At 33.8% G+C, this 16738-nt stretch overlaps 2 protein-coding genes across 2 annotated transcripts in view; one reads left to right on the top strand and one right to left on the bottom strand.

Moving 5' to 3' along the window:
* The window catches only part of LOC137631835 (facilitated trehalose transporter Tret1-like), a 495928-nt gene that overhangs the window by 264810 nt on the left and 214380 nt on the right, over nt 1–16738 (bottom strand). The gene's annotated exons all lie outside the window — the stretch shown is intronic.
* The window catches only part of LOC137631836 (prohormone-1-like), a 246324-nt gene that overhangs the window by 151727 nt on the left and 77859 nt on the right, over nt 1–16738 (top strand). Inside the window, exon 3 of the mRNA XM_068363843.1 lies at nt 4492–4506. Coding sequence (XP_068219944.1) covers nt 4492–4506 — 15 coding nt within the window. The remainder of the gene's footprint in view (nt 1–4491; nt 4507–16738) is intronic.

Below are 16738 nucleotides of genomic sequence, written 5' to 3'. Positions count from 1 at the left end.
TGGGGGAGGGGAACCCTATGGGTCTATCTACTGAGTCATCAGCAGCCATTGCCTGGGCCTCCATGGTCCTAGCTTGGTTGGAGAGGAGGCTTGGACGCTGATCATATGTATTTAGGGCAATGTCACTGTTCCTTGCCTTTAAAGGTTTAAAGGCCACTCATGAGTGTCTTTTAAACCTTTAAAAAGAAATACCAATATTCTTCAATAGTTTAATAGAAAACTTTACTTATTTGGGAACATTTGCTATAACTGCAAGTGGTAAATGTGAACATAGGTATTCCTGACACATCTACCTATGATGAAATACACCCTTACTGTGCGGAGAGTAACCATACAGACCCCTGTCGTCCAGAAAGGGGAGAAATGGAAATCTTTCTCAAACACCCTGGACATCCACCAACTTATATGCGGGCATGTACTTCCTCAGAACGAGGTGTACCAGGAATTCCTGTGTCCAACTGTACATCTAACAACAAAAGTGCAAAAAAATTAATTTTAATTAACATTATTATTAATATCAATATAATTATTATTATTATTATTATTATTATTATTATTATTATCATTATTATTATCAGATAAGCTACAACCCTAGTTGGAAAAGCAGGATGCTATAAGCCTAAGGGCTTCGAGACGGAAAAATAGCCCCGTGAGGAAAGGAAACGAAAAAATAAATAAACTACAACAGAAGTAATGAACAATTAAAATAATAAAATTTTAATAACAGTGAAAACATTAAAATAAATCTTTCATATATAAACTATAAAAACTTAAAAAAGTAATAGAAATAAGGTAGAATAGTCTTCTCTTTTCTATTTTTCATCTTTATCCCTGACACAGGGTTTTAAGTTTTAAGTTTTTTCGGAAAAAAAAAGAAAAAAAAAAAAAACTCCGATCCCATTTTACAATCCTCCTCTTGACATCACACACACACACCAAACAAATCTATATGCTCAGTCACTTCTCCATTGAAGTTTTGTTTATTTTTTCCAACCGTATTTTATTTAGTTTTATGTGTTTTGCAGTTTAAATTTTCACAGCAGGAATAGTAACATTTTGCTACGTGTTCTTCGCTATTACCAATTCTATAACAATATTACATCGTCAGGTTCACGCTCCCCTTCAACCCCCATCCTGTATTATTATTATTATTATTATTATTATTATTATTATTATTATTATTATTATTATTATTATTATTATTACGATGATGATGATGATGATCATCATCATCATCATCACTAGCTAAGCTACAACCCTAGTTGGAAAAGCAGGAAGCTACAAGCCCAAGGACTCCAACAGGGAAAACCAAATCCTGTCTTACTCAGCAAATGGAACCAAATATTTAGAACATTCAACTTCGAAAGATATATATAATAATCGTTTTTAAAGAAGGTTTAAAATTGCAAAGCATAAATAACTTTGAAGTGTTTTTAAAGAATGTATGAAATATATGTTTATATAATTTCTATTGTGACTTGCAATGTCTGTTGAAAAATATAACAAGGACGTCTTACAAAAATAATGCAGGAAATATTTGTGCAGTGCCACCTGATTTCAGAAAAGGGAAAAGCTATTACCTGTTGGAGTCCTTGGGCTTATAGCATCCAGCTTTTCCAACTAGGTTGTAGCTTAGCAAGTAATAATAATAATAATAATAATAATAATAATTAATAATAATAATAATAATAATAATAATAATAATAATAATAATAATAACAACAATTTCAAAACTGAAAAAACAATCGTACTGAGAAAGCCAAAAACATAAAATAAAAATGTGTTTTTCTTCCTTATCTCGGGTGTATTATTGAACAGGTTTTCTGTCCAGAGAGATTTATACCATGCAAGTATATCAAGAGAACTGACAGGATGCTCTTATACGAAGTGTGGAACATAATCAGCCGAGTTCACCTCTCTCTCTCTCTCTCTCTCTCTCTCTCTCTCTCTCCTCTCTCTCTCTCTCTCTCTCTCTCTCTCTCTTATATCGTTTTGAAAGATACAAGTTTTAAACCATTTATTCATGAAGAATAAACGCAAAATGTATGAACTTTTCAGCTTATTTATCTTTCTTTTAAGGTTGTAAGTTTGAAACAAACTGCTTTTTGTAATCTTTGTTGAAATAACAGTTAAAATTCATTGAAGTTTGATTCAAGCTTGAAGACGTAAACTGAAATTAATAATATGAATGATATTCACTTTAGAGTTATTTATCTAAAGTTCTTCAAAACTGAAATTAGAACATAGAAGAGAATGCTACAAAGCTTCGATTGAGAGAGAGAGAGAGAGAGAGAGAGAGAGAGAGAGAGAGAGAGAGAGGAGAGAGAGAGAGAGAGAGAGAGAGAGAGAGGTCTCAAAGACATTTCAGTCCATCCGCAGAGACTCCATTTGCTCTTGGGTAGAGCGATTTAGTTTAAGCATTTAGAGAGTTCTTATGATCTTGTCTAACTTATTTTCGAACTCGTTTACTGTATTAATGTTTATTATATCCGCTGGAAGTCTATTCAAAGTATTTGCTATTTTTTATGTAAAGAAATTGCCACATTGTGTGGTGTTGTATCTTTTCAAATATAGTTGGTATCCGAGAGAGAGAGAGAGAGAGAGAGAGAGAGAGAGAGAGAGAGAGAGAGAGAGAGAGAGAGAGAGAGAGAGAATTTTTCACATGGGGCCATTCCCTTGAGTCTTACGAAGGATATTCCAAAAACTATTGTATTTGAAATACTGGCGTGTCGTGCCAAAGAATACATCATGCTGCCAAGGGTTCATGCAAAACTATCGAATTGGCCGGGAATTCGCACGTATTCCTGTGTATGCCCTTGCACGCCCTTGTCACTCCAGTGGTTGTTAGATTAAGGAATACATGCACACACACACACACACACACACACACACACACACGCACGCACAAAATGTCTCATTCACTTAGTGGAAAAAAAGAAATAGATGAAACTGATTTTTTAAGTAATTACATGTTTTCATGTGCTTAAATGGCTAAGACGGACCTCATTAAGCATTTGCATTTTAATACTTATATTCTACAAGGATAAAATAAACTAAGTTCAGTTCATAAGCAGAGATGCTCTTAATACTTTCCTTTTAATCATCAAACACATATAAAAAATGTTAATATCTAGAACGTTTCAAAATCTTATCCGTTGATATAATCGAAACTTTAACAAAAATTGACTTTAATTTCACTAACGCATGATACTGTATGTGAGGCCTTGAATAAATTTCAGTACAGAGATATTATAGAGAAAAAAAAATCATTCTTTAGTTCAATGAAGGACAAGAGATGCCATTCTTAAAAATGGTAAATCTTTTGAAAATTGAAAAAAAAAAAAAACCTATTTCACGCAAAAACAAAAAAAAAAAGACTATGACATGAAAAAAATATAACTTTACCAGTAAATATTTGTCTAAAGTTTCCAAAATTATGAAAATCATTGAATATTCTACTTTCACATCTTTATTATATTTAAAAGTTGTGGTATCATGCTAGAAACGTCCTTATCTCGCAACCCTTACTTTAAAGGCTGCTCATGAATGGCAGAGGCATTGACAACGCCCTATCAAGCAGGATAATACCCTAGATCATATATACATATGATCAGCGCCCAAGCCTCCTCTCCACTCAAGGACCAAGGAAGGCTAGGCAATGGCTGCTGATGATTCATCAGGTAAACCTTTAGGCTTCCCCAAACCCTTATCCTTAGCTCATAAGTATGGTGAGATTATTATTATTATTATTATAATTATTACTAGCCAAGCTACAACACTAGTTGAAAAAGCAAGATGCTATAAGCCCTAGAACTCCAACAGGGAAAAATAGCCCAGTGAGGAAAGGCAATAAGGAAATAAATAAATGATGAGAATAAATTAACAATATATAATTCTAAAAACAGTAACAGAGTCAAAACAGATATGTCCTATATAAACTATCAACAACGTCAATAGCAGATATGTCATAAACTATAAACTATAAAAAGGAACCAAAGGAACTAACGCGTATTGAGCAGGACTCGAACCCCAGTCGGGCAATAACCAGTCCGGGACGTTACCACACAGGCCACCACAACCCATGAGTTCGAATCCCGGTTCAAGCTCGATAGCTACGAGTTATCGGCTGCTCTGGCCAGGCCATCCCTGGTAGACAGGACTTTCAGGCGTTCAGGGCACTGTCCTGTTCCAAGCCTATCTGATACTCACGAGGGACCTTTAATCTTTCAAGAGCATTTAAACTCTAGTATATTGGGATCCTTAGAGAATCCTCTGTAAGAATAAATTTTGGGAGTTGAACGATATCAAAACAAGAAAATACATCAAAGTATGAAAAACTTTTCTATATAACAGTTTAACAAAAATGACTATTTTGCCTTGCCTTCTTTTCTATGTCCTTACTATTAAGCTATTGAAATAATCTAATCTAGAATTTTTGAATTTTAACAATATGGAAAAATAAAAACTCATTAATTTTTTTTTCTCTTTTAGCCATACGGGAATCACGTAAGTAATAACAATTGGCTTTTTATTCAGGAAAACAAAAACGTATTTATCTGTGACGACCATTTCCTTTGCAAATCTTCAAGAGAATTTGAGTGACCCAGTCACTCATCGAATTCAGATAAAGAACACAACAGCTTTATCTCTCCGTTATCTGAAGATTAGCAGAAGGAAACAACATGTAAACAGTAGGTTTTAAGAACGAAAACAGGATATTGCTGATTACATTTGATTGTTGTGTTTGGATAGGTTATAAAATGGACCACACTATCTATGTGGAATACACATATTTGGATTTATGCGATTAATTATTCATGTGCATACGATTGGGTCCTCTCTCTCTCTCTCATCTCTCTCTCTCTCTCTCTCTCTCTCTCTCTCTCTCTCTCTCTCTCTCTCTCTCTCTCTCTCTCTCTCTCTCTCACACACAGTTTGATGAGAATAATTATTCATGTACATACGATTGACTCTCTCTCTCTCTCTCTCTCTCTCTCTCATCTCTCTCTCTCTCTCTCTCTCTCTCTCTCTCTCTCTCTCTCTCTCTCTCACGGTTTCATGTATTTGAATAATTATTCATGTACATACGATTGAGTTTCTCTCTCTCTCTCTCTCTCTCTCTCTCTCTCTCTCTCTCTCTCTCTCTCTCTCTCTCTCTCTCTCTCTCTCTCTCTCTGTCACACACAGTCCTGATGTGAATAATTATTCATGTCATTACGACTGATGACTCTCTCTCTCTCTCTCTCTCTCTCTCTCTCTCTCTCTCTCTCTCTCTCTCTCTCTCTCTCTCTCTCTCTCTCTCTCTCTCTCTCTCTCATGAATATTCTAACAAAAAAACTTTCAAAAATTCAAACCTTATTTTCCACGATCATTTGTGAAACACTGTCGTCCTTAAAATTCACTTTATACCTGCCAAATTATTTTTCTTTCCAGTATCTAACTTTGCATTCAATTAACCCAGTACACTCAATTTATTTCTCTATTTCCAAACCAGCTGGTCACATGCTTGTCTCCAGCTGCCCTCTTTATTACACTCTCAATGCTTTGAATAACATTTGTACTCCTCCACACGACCCCAAGCCCCTTTTGTATTATTATTATCATTATTATTATTATTATCATTATTATTATCATTATTATTATTATTATTATTATCATTGTTGTTGTTGTTGTTGTTGTTGTTGTTGTTACTTGCTAAGCTACAACTCTAGTTGGAAAAGCAGGATGCTATAAGCCCAATGGGTTGCAACTAGGAAAACATAGCTTAGTGAGAAAAGTAAATGAGGAAATAAAAAATCTACAAGAGAAGCAACCAACAATTGAAATATTTCAGGAACAGTAACATTAAAATAAATTTCATATAAAAATTATAAAAACTTAAAAAAAAAAAACAAGTGGAAGAGAAACAAGATGGAACAGCATGCCCAATTGTAACCATAAGCAAAAGAAGTCTAATCCAAGACAGTGGACGACCATGGTACAGTGGCTATGGCACTACCCAAGATTTTGAGAACAATGGTTTGAGTCTGAAGTGTCCTTTTCCAAGAATACCTGCTTGCCGTAGCTAGAGTCTCTTTTACCCTTACCAAGAGGCAAGTAGCCACTGAACAATTACAGTACAGTAGTAAACCCTTTTAGTGAAGAAGAATTGTTTGGTAATCTCAGTGTTGTCAGGTGTATGAGGACAGAGGAGAATGTGGAAAGAATAGGCCAGACTATTCGGTATTCTATTTCTTTTGCCCCATCGGAAATGCAACTGTTTAATTTCCTAAAACACACAGGAACATAAAAACGATATTATAGTTTTTATATTTAAAGAAATCGAATTTTATACGATTAAAAAATCAAATACTTCTGTATGATGAAATGACTACGAAATCAATAAAAAAAAATCCTGAGTCTTGAGTGAAAGTTAACAATATTACAGGTTTTTTTCGCTTTTAGCTGGTAGTTTGATGCACTAAAATATCATGTTTGCAAGACTAACCACCAAATGAAAATGGTATGGTAAGGTAACCTTTGAGTGGTCTGAAGAATTAAATTACAGAGCATTTGAATATTTTATATATGGGAGAAGTATTTGTTCCATTATCAAAAGGGTGGAGGTGCATCAGTAGAGGCCGACATAACATATAACTGGGTTAATTAAGAGACATATTTCTTATTGGTATGACAGTAAAACAATCTCCAATAGATTTAGTAGATTCGAGAACAAAGCCCTCAGAAGGATATTGGGAGTTAAATGGCAGGACAGGATTAGGAATGAAACTGTAAGACAGATTACTCGACTGCCATATGTGGATGATATCATGATGAGGGATAGATGGAGATGGTTTGGGCATACTCTTCACACTCCCCAAGAGAGATTAGTTCACCAATTATGTCAATAGGCGTAGGGGGATAGGATGATGATTTTTTATTGACTTAATTAGCTCATCTTTATACAGATTGCCTTACAATGGATATAATAATGAATACCTTCCCTTTTCGTGCTCCCATTCCTTTTGTGTTTTATTGTTTGTGAAAGATTATTAAAACTGTACGATTTCCACAATAAAATGGTAGATAGAATAGTGTACCTGAGTGTACCCTCAGGCAAGAAAACTCTACCCCAAGATAGTGCAAGACCATGTTAAAGAAGCTATGGCACTACCCAAGACTTGAGAACAATGGTTTGATTTTGGAGTGTCGTCCTCCTAGAAGAGCTGCTTACCATAGCTAGTCTCTTCTAACCTTACCATGAGGAAAGTCACCAATGAACAATTACAGTGCAGTAACTAGTAAAAAACTTGAGTTAAGAAGAATTTTTCGGTTATTTTAAGTGTTGTCAGGTGTATGAGGACAGAGGAGAATGTGGAAAGAATAGACCAGACTATACGGTGAAAGTGTAGGCAAAGACAAAATGAGCCACAACCAGAGAGTGATCTACTATATTGTCAGGCTAATCAAAGGACCAAATAACTATGTAGCGGTAGTACCTAAACGGGTGGCTGGTGCCTTAGCCAACTGTGGTATCAATGAATTCATAAATGCATATTATAATTAGTTCGCCGTGTAAGGTAGAGTGGTCATTTAATTCTCTCTCTCTCTCTCTCTCTCTCTCTCTCTCTCTCTCTCTCTCTCTCTCTCTCTCTCTCTCTCATCTCAGTTTGGCTGTCACCCGCTGAAACTCTGGTGATTTCATTAATATCCCTCAATTACATCAAGTTTGTGGCTTCCGTATAACAGATAACTCGGTAATGGACAGCCATCAAGGGATTTGGCGAGAACGAACCGTTCAGCACAAGTCCTGTCAATCACCACAACTTTCAGCCTCTTCCAAAAAGGCTGACCACTGCAATGGAATCATAACTTCCGCGTTGGGGATTAATTCTTTTGGGCGATACTTATTCCATCTTCAACTTTCGGTGAGTTTTATCGACGGAAACATGTCTTTGGAAGTAAACCACGCTTGGGATTTCTATTTTCAGAATCCTTTCCCGTTTTCTAGATTCATATTCTCTAAAGGGTATACAGTCTTTAAGTCCGATCCTGTGAAGAAATCAAATAAATGAAAAGATAAAGGATGAATGTGAGACTTAAGAAGGAAGCCTCAGGCCTCAGAACAAAGAGAAGTTATAAAAGACCGGAGCAGGATCATGATTTCAATGACTGGCAGTGGACGGAAAAGGATCATTCTCTTAACTGTGCAATCTGATTCTTTGATGACTTTCTTCCGTCTTGTGTTCATCACTCGCAAAGACTTTTTGGAATTGCTAATAAGACTTTCTCAAATACCAGAATTTACTTTAAATTTATTCACTGAATTTACATTTCTGTCTCAATACTTAAATTACATTCTACGTAAGACGACAATTCCTAGTCATTACTTGTGAAGTGTGAAGTTACCGTGCAATAATAACTCCATATAAAAATGCAGTTCTATTAACGATGCCTTTTCTACCTTGTGCAATTAGTCTTGCTTGGATAAGACGACTGTCCTATACGAAGTGAAAGACTGACTGACAGGTGGATATGCTTCAACAGTTTTGAGTTCAAACTTCTGTTCCTCTGATTACTAAAGCATAATAATCGAATTTCAAGTATAGAAAAAGATTTATCGTTCCATAGGTGCACTATGATGAATATTTTCAGCACGAGACACTACACGGGTTTCCAATACCACCCAGATATAAATAAAGGATCCAGGACTACTGTTCAGAATGCTGACCAGGGCACGACTAGGTGTGAGGTTCCCCATTAAAAAGAAAAAAATATATCTAGCTATATTTGTATCATACTCTTCTTTCTAAATAGTTAATGCTTCTCTTCTGGCATATCATAAAACGCATTGAACAGTGTGACCTCGTATCAGCTCTCTCCCAAAACTAAAATATTGTCAGACAGCAATGGAGACAATATATACAACATCCCCACACACACACACACACACACACACATATATATATATATATATATATATATATATATATATATATATATATATATATATATATATATATACACATATATATATAACTATAAAATTTGTATATATAAATATAAATACATACATACTGTATATATATATATATATATATATATATATATATATATATATATATATATATATATATATATATATATATATATATAATATATATATACATATATATTTTGTTATATATAAATAAGACCACATATATGCACGTATATGTACGGTAAACTGTATAATCGTTTGTGTGTGTATATATATATATATATATATATATATATATATATATATATATATATATATATATATATATATGTGTGTGTGTGTGTGTGTGTGTGTGTGTGTGTGTGTGTGTGTGTGTGTGTGTGTGATCATGAGGGTATGCAATTTCTTAGTTAAACAGCAGGTGTAACAGAGGTTGTGTCTGCACCAATATTAAAAATTTGCAGATTTTAGATCTGAACAGATGTTAAAACATTTTCTCTTCATTTAACCAGCATGAACCAGTTTAGCCTGTTTAACGTGAACAACGTTTGCTATGTTCTCTTGAGCATTTACATTTTTTCTTCATTAAACTAATATGAACAAGTGTTCTAGCACTTGCTTAACGTGTTACAATTTTATTTTTGTGTTGATCAATTCTATTTTTTATGATATTTTCCTGTTTGGCAGATATAAACCTTTGTGAATAAGTGACAATAGGAATTGTCATAAAAATCTTTCGAGTTTTTTAATGGAATATTGTTCTTCAGAGATACAGTAATACTTTTTTTTTTTTTTTTGATTGGATTGAATTATAAAATTTAGACAAAGGCTGAGGACAAGGACAGCTGAGTATATTCAGCCCTATCACAAACACCAATTTTATATTAAGAATCTAATATATGATAAAAATGACCTCAGAAACATATATTCTCACAACTTAAATTTAGAAATAAAAGTAAACAATCCAAATCTAACATAATATACAGATTTTGATCAGCACACCAGAAGGTGCTCCTTAACCGTCAGTAACCTACCATAATATGCCATAACTCTGGTGTAGTGCCATAGCCTCTGTACCATGGTCTGCCACTGGGGTAGAGTTCTCTTGCTTGTGGGTACACTCGGGCACGTTGTTATATCTCGTTTCTCTTTTTATTTTCTTTTTTTTTTTCAAATTTTAGTTCACATATGAAAGATCTATTTCAATGTTGTTACTGTTCTTAAAATATGCTATTTTAATGGTTCATTATTTCTATTGTAGTTTATTTGTTTCCTTTCCTCATTGGGCTATTTTACTTGTTAGAGCCCTTGAGCTTATAGCATCTTTTTTTCTAACTAGGGTTGTGGCTTGGCTGATGATATAATAATGATTAGGGCCTACATAATAATCTATCTATTTACCAAGGGCCTTCCCCAAATTTTAGGGGTAGCCGACATCAAACAAGGTAACAAAGGGGGACCTTTCCTCTCTCCGCCCCTCCCAGCCTGACGAGGGATCCAGACGAGGGGGGGGTGGACGCGCAAGATTTACTTCTATCCAGATACAGCAGCCCCAATTCCTCTCTTCCTTGATCAAGTAGTGATTTGTTAGTAACCTAATTTATGCTCTCAACAAGAGAATTTCTAGATGCACCAGAACATATTCTACATATCTGGGTAGTAGGTTGGCCAAGGCACCAGTCACTCGCTAAGATACTAGCGCTAGAGACTTATTGGCTCCTATGATTGGCCAGATAGTACTACAGTGGACCACTTACTGGTTACGGTTCGTTTTTACTTTGTCAACACAGAAAATAAAAAGTCTGGCCTATTCTTTCCGCATTTTTCTCCTTCCTCGTTCACTTGACAATAGGATAACCGGAAAATTCTTCGCTCAAGGCTTAAATACTGCATTGCAATTATTGTTCAGTGGCTACTTTCCACTTGGTAAGGGTGGAAGAGACTCATTTAGCTATGACGAACAGCTCTCCTAGGACAAGGACACTCCAAAATCAAACCATTGTTCTCTACTCTTGGGTAGTGCCATAGCCTTTGTACCATGACCTTCCACTGTCTTGGGTTAGAGTTCACTTACATGGAGTTACAATCGGGCACATTATTCTATCTTTTTCCTGATTATCTTTCCTCACCGGGTAATTTTTCCCTGTCGGGGCCCTAGGGCTTATAGTATCTTGCTTTTCCATCTAGAGTTGTCTTAGCTAGTAATAATGATAATGACAATATTAAAAATACATCATCGGAATAATATACTTAACAGAAAAAATCCAGCTTTGATTTACACACACGCAATCATACAGCCTCAATAACGAATGATTTGGTCCCCAACTCATTTATGAAGGCAATCAAATAATTCCTTTACCTTCATCTTCAGAAAGTCATCGTGATTTCAACCAGTCAGTTAACAATCATATGTCATCCAATGACACTTAACATCATTTTAAAGTTAAGTTGGTTATTATTTCAGTACGTCTACATCTAATAAATCATACAGCCTTGTACGTAGAGATTTGAAAACACAACTTACCGATACCACTCACCGAATTTCTTTGACAAGTGTATGCATGCTGATATGGCGTCATAGTTAATGAGGTATATTGGCAAATCACCAACAAAGGGAGAGCTATTTATTAGAAAAGATACCTTCTCTACAATGCTATTTGTGGCTATGTCAAAACCCACCCACACACACACACACACACACACACACACACACACATATATATATATATATATATATATATATATATATATATATATATATATATATATATATATATATATGTGTGTGTGTGTGTGTGTGTGTGAGAGAGAGAGAGATTAATTGAGTGCTAAATGTGGATGAGATCATGATTAGGGATAGATGGAGATGGTTTGGGCATGCTCTTCGCACTCCCCAAGAGAGATTAGTTCACCAAATTTTCAACTGTGCTCCATTGGGTACTAAACAGAGTTGGAAGACCCAGGCCTAAGTGGCTGGAGATTATGAAGCGTGAAGTAGGAGATAATGAATGGAGTACAATTAAAAGCTCAAGATAGCGACGAGTGGTGAAATCTAAACGAGGCCTTTTGGGTCAATAGGCATAGGAGGTGATGATGCTGATGATGAATATATATATATATATATATATATATATATATATATATATATATATATATATATATATATATATATATATATACACAATTAGGATAATTCCCTTTGGACTTCCTAGGTTCCGAATAAAATTCCTAGAGAGTGGACTGCTGTCTTTTCTTACTTTTCTTAATCTTTCTGATAGAAAATTAGCAGAGAATCTAATCATGTCATAGCTTTGCATAACCATAATGGTGAAAACAATTAATCCTTTACGTGATATTTATCAAAAGTCACTTCCTCATTCAAAAGCTCAAAGTGTATTAGATTAAATTGCCTTTCCATGTCGTGTTAAAGTCCAGCACGAAAGACAAAACTCTGGAAATGAGAACTGATCTCATTCTTAATTCCATTATTTCAAAATGACACATTTTGAGACGACAAAGAGAGACAATGAGACACTGAAGGAATTGGAGCATTCATAATGAACCTCTTGTTGGTATTCATATCTTCGACGGGGGAAAAGAGGTTACGCAATACTTAATGAAGGTGCTGAAAGGAAGTCATTAATAGAAGGATAGAGGTAAATGAGCATACATTAGATTAAGATGATTCTAAACTGATTTTCTCGTTTCATTACTGATGAAATGGAGTTAATTTAAGAGAGAAAACTTTCCCAATACGCGAGATGAAGATATCTTTATACTTCTAATTAGTTTTAAACATATTTGAGTCTTCATGAACCTATGATACAGCAATTATATATCCGTCAAAAGGTAGAAAAATAGTCTAAAAAACCACGTAAGGTAAAATCTGCGCCTTTATTTTAATAAATTACCATAATATAAATAAAGATGTATACATTACTAGAAATCCAAATTTGCACCAACATTCGTTTTTTCTGAGTCTTTGAAATCTTTTTTATAAGTGTAGCCTGCTACATCATCAGTCACTTGGATCTTACTTGAGTTCTGACAATTTTCAGTTTCAGTTACTCAATTCTAAAATCTCTACTGGATATGATACTTTCTTTCTTCGATAAACTGGAAACGACTGGCAAACGAAATACATCAATTAAGTCATACTTCTTTCTTAATGATTCGCATATGACCCGACGCGCAATTGTGCCCTTTTAGCTCGGAAAAAGTTTCCTTCTATCTAATTGGTTAGAATTATCTTGTCCAACCAATCAGCGATCAGGAGACTTTTCCGATCTAAAACGGCACCACTGCGAGTCGGTGCAAATCTGCCTCACTAAAAAGAGTGACTGTGTCTTTCGCTATTTGGTGATGCTGATAATTGTGTCCATCGCTTGATTAAAACACGCTTAAAAACATTTAATCAATAATATTACATTTATCTATTTTTCCTTATAAGGTACTGATACTGTTTGGTATTACTTTCATCATAATAATCATCATCATCATCATCATCATCTCCTCCTACTCCTACTTACGCAAAGGGCCTCTGTTAGATTTCGCAAGTCGTCTTCATCTTGACCTTTAAATTCAATACTTCTTCATACATCACCTCCTACTTTACGCTTCATATTCCTCAGCCATGTAGGCCTGGATCTTCCAATTCTTCTAGTGCCTTGTGGTGCCCAGTAAGAGTTTGAAAACTAATCGCTCTTGGGGACTTCAAAGAGCATACCCAAACCATCTCCATTAGTTTCAGATTGTTGTAATTACATTAGCTGTTAAAATGTCATATTTTCCTGGTTTTAAGAAGGAAAAAAAATTCTCATAAAAATAAAATTTGAGATAGACGAAGAGTTTTATATTTGATTGAAATCACCTTAAAAATGTATGATTTCAAACACTAAATGTTTCCTGATAATTAATAATAATAATAATGATGATAATAATAACGATAATGATAAATGATAATTATAATGATTTAAGGTAATAATAATAATAATAATAATAATAATAATAATAATAATAATAATAATAATAATAATAGTAAGTGACACTGCACTTCTTCAGAATGGTGTATGATAGGAACTCTTGTGTCCAACTGTACATGAATACATGAACGAAATGATTTAAATTATCTGTTGTTGTTTTTTTTCGTAATTATGAAACTGGAGAAATTTTCGGACTTATTTACGATTTAGATATTCAAAGGATTTGAATTAAAATCATATCCAAGAATGTCAGGATGTTTGAAAAACTCGCCCCTTACAGAAATATATATATATATATATATATATATATATATATATATATATATATATATATATATATATATATATATATATATATATATATATATATATATATATATATACACACACATAAACATGATATAGTCCTGAAGAAGGGTCGCAAAGTGATACGAAACACGCGTCGACCCAAAATAATAAATGGAGAAAAGTAAATATAATACTGCTGTTATCCTGAAAACTATCTGCAGGAGAGTTTGTCCGAAGAGAATCTATCTTCGAATTCTGGACGCCACAAAAACATTGTCTATTTATGAAATCATATATATATATATATATATATATATATATATATATATATATATATATATATATATATATATATATATATTTATACACATATATATACTGCATATAGACATATATAAATTATATATATACTGTATATATATACATATATAAATTATATATACTGTATATATATATATATATATATATATATATACTGTAAATATGATATATATATATATATATATATATATATATATATATATATATATATATATATATATATATATATACATATATACACTGTGTATATATATATATTTAAATTTATATATATACTGTATACATATATATATATATATATATATATATATATATATATATATATATATATATATATATATATATATATGTCTAGAAATTTTCTTTACAGATTGAAATATGTCAGTGAAATGAAAGTGAAACTACTGAACTAAGTATGGAAGACATCCAACATCACGTTGATTAATTCAAGCATGACAGAACGGAGCAGTATTGGATAAATGGAGAATTGTACGACCTAGAACTTCTGAGAAAAAACAATGACATTGTTAGACAATCCTTTGATCCTCCTCCTTTTGGAGTCCATCTGTACTGGTCCCAGACATTCAGAGCTACCATATTCAACAGCGCAGAAACTCCTACACAGGAAATTGCGATTGAAGATAAAATGTACAACTCAAATTGGCACTGACAAACCAAATCGAAAAGAGTTGCATTTAACATAGTGGAACGCATTTCTAATAACGGTACGTTTTCAAGCAAGTTTCTTTAGTGATGATTAATTGATTTTGAGTTTTAAGGTGTTTTCATAATTATCTTTTAATGTTTTTAAGCCAAGAAGTAGTAGAAAGAATCGCTATATGTGTTATAGAAAGGCAACGTACACCAATAGAAGCAACCTATCCCGAATCTCTCTAATAACTCCCTGCATCACCCCTATCCTTCATCAAACATTCTCCTATCCTTCAGAATCCCCAGAGAGGGCAACAAGTTCACTGTCTACAGATAAAGTACATTTATCATTGACAGTTATCTATCCCAGACGAGGAGAGTCTGTATTTTTCCTATCCAGAACATTATGATTGAACCCATCATGACGCCTATCCTGTTCAATAGCCGAATGTCCAGCTCTCTTTCATGTTTCAGGGAAACTGAATACATATAAAGTTACAATCTGAGGATCACATCTCCATCTGACCAAGATACTTCACTTGAATAGTGCAGAGGTGAATGCGTGGTGTTGGATCCTGTACCATCATTAAGTTTGATATTTGTCTTCAAAGAGACGTCAACTACCGCAGATGTTTACTCTGAGTTCTTGACTGAAAATATGGCACAACAACAAAGTGACCTTCAACCAACCATCATTTTTTCCAGCAAGATGGTTCAACACCACACATTCGTGACTGCTTGTTCGTGGGTTCCATAACCAAACAGTTCCAGACCAAGGTACTGGATGGGATATCCCATTTCCCGAGCCAGATCTCACTCCTCTGGACTCCTTTCTTTGGGGACATGTTAAATATATAGTATATCGAAGAAAGATACAGGACGTGAGTGATATTATCATTATTATCATTATTGCTTGCTAAGCTACAACCCTAGTTGGAAAAGCAAGATGCTATAAGCCCAAGGGCTCCAACAGGAAAATAGCCCTGTGTGGAAAGGAAAAAAGGAAATAAGAGCTCAACTAACAATTAAAATAAATTATTATATTAACAGTATCAACACAATAATTATTTCCTATATAAACTATAAACACTTAAACAAAACAAGTGGCACTACCCAAGACTAGAGAACAATATTTTGATTTCGGAGTGTCCTTCTCCTAGAAGAGCTGCTTATCATAGCTAAAGTCTTTCTTCTATCCTTACCAAGAAGGAAAGTTGCCAATGTAAGATTACAGTGCAGTACTTAACCCCTTGAGCGGAAAACAAATATTTGATAATCGCAGAGTTGCCAGTTGGATGAGGACAGAGAATATGTTATGAATAGGCTTGACAATTCGGTATATATGCAGGCGAAGGGAAAATTAGACGTTACCAGAGAGAGGAATTCTATGTAGTACTGTCTGGCCAGTCAAAGGACCCTATAATTCTAAAGCGGTAACATCTCAATATATATATATATATATATATATATATATATATATATATATATATATATATATATATATATATATATATACTGTCTATATACTGTATATGTG

Source organism: Palaemon carinicauda, chromosome 40 (genome assembly GCF_036898095.1).
Source record: "Palaemon carinicauda isolate YSFRI2023 chromosome 40, ASM3689809v2, whole genome shotgun sequence".
In the NCBI taxonomy this organism is placed as follows: domain Eukaryota; kingdom Metazoa; phylum Arthropoda; class Malacostraca; order Decapoda; family Palaemonidae; genus Palaemon; species Palaemon carinicauda.
Note: the sequence above shows the minus strand (reverse complement) of the source record. Positions and strands in the feature narration are given on the sequence as shown.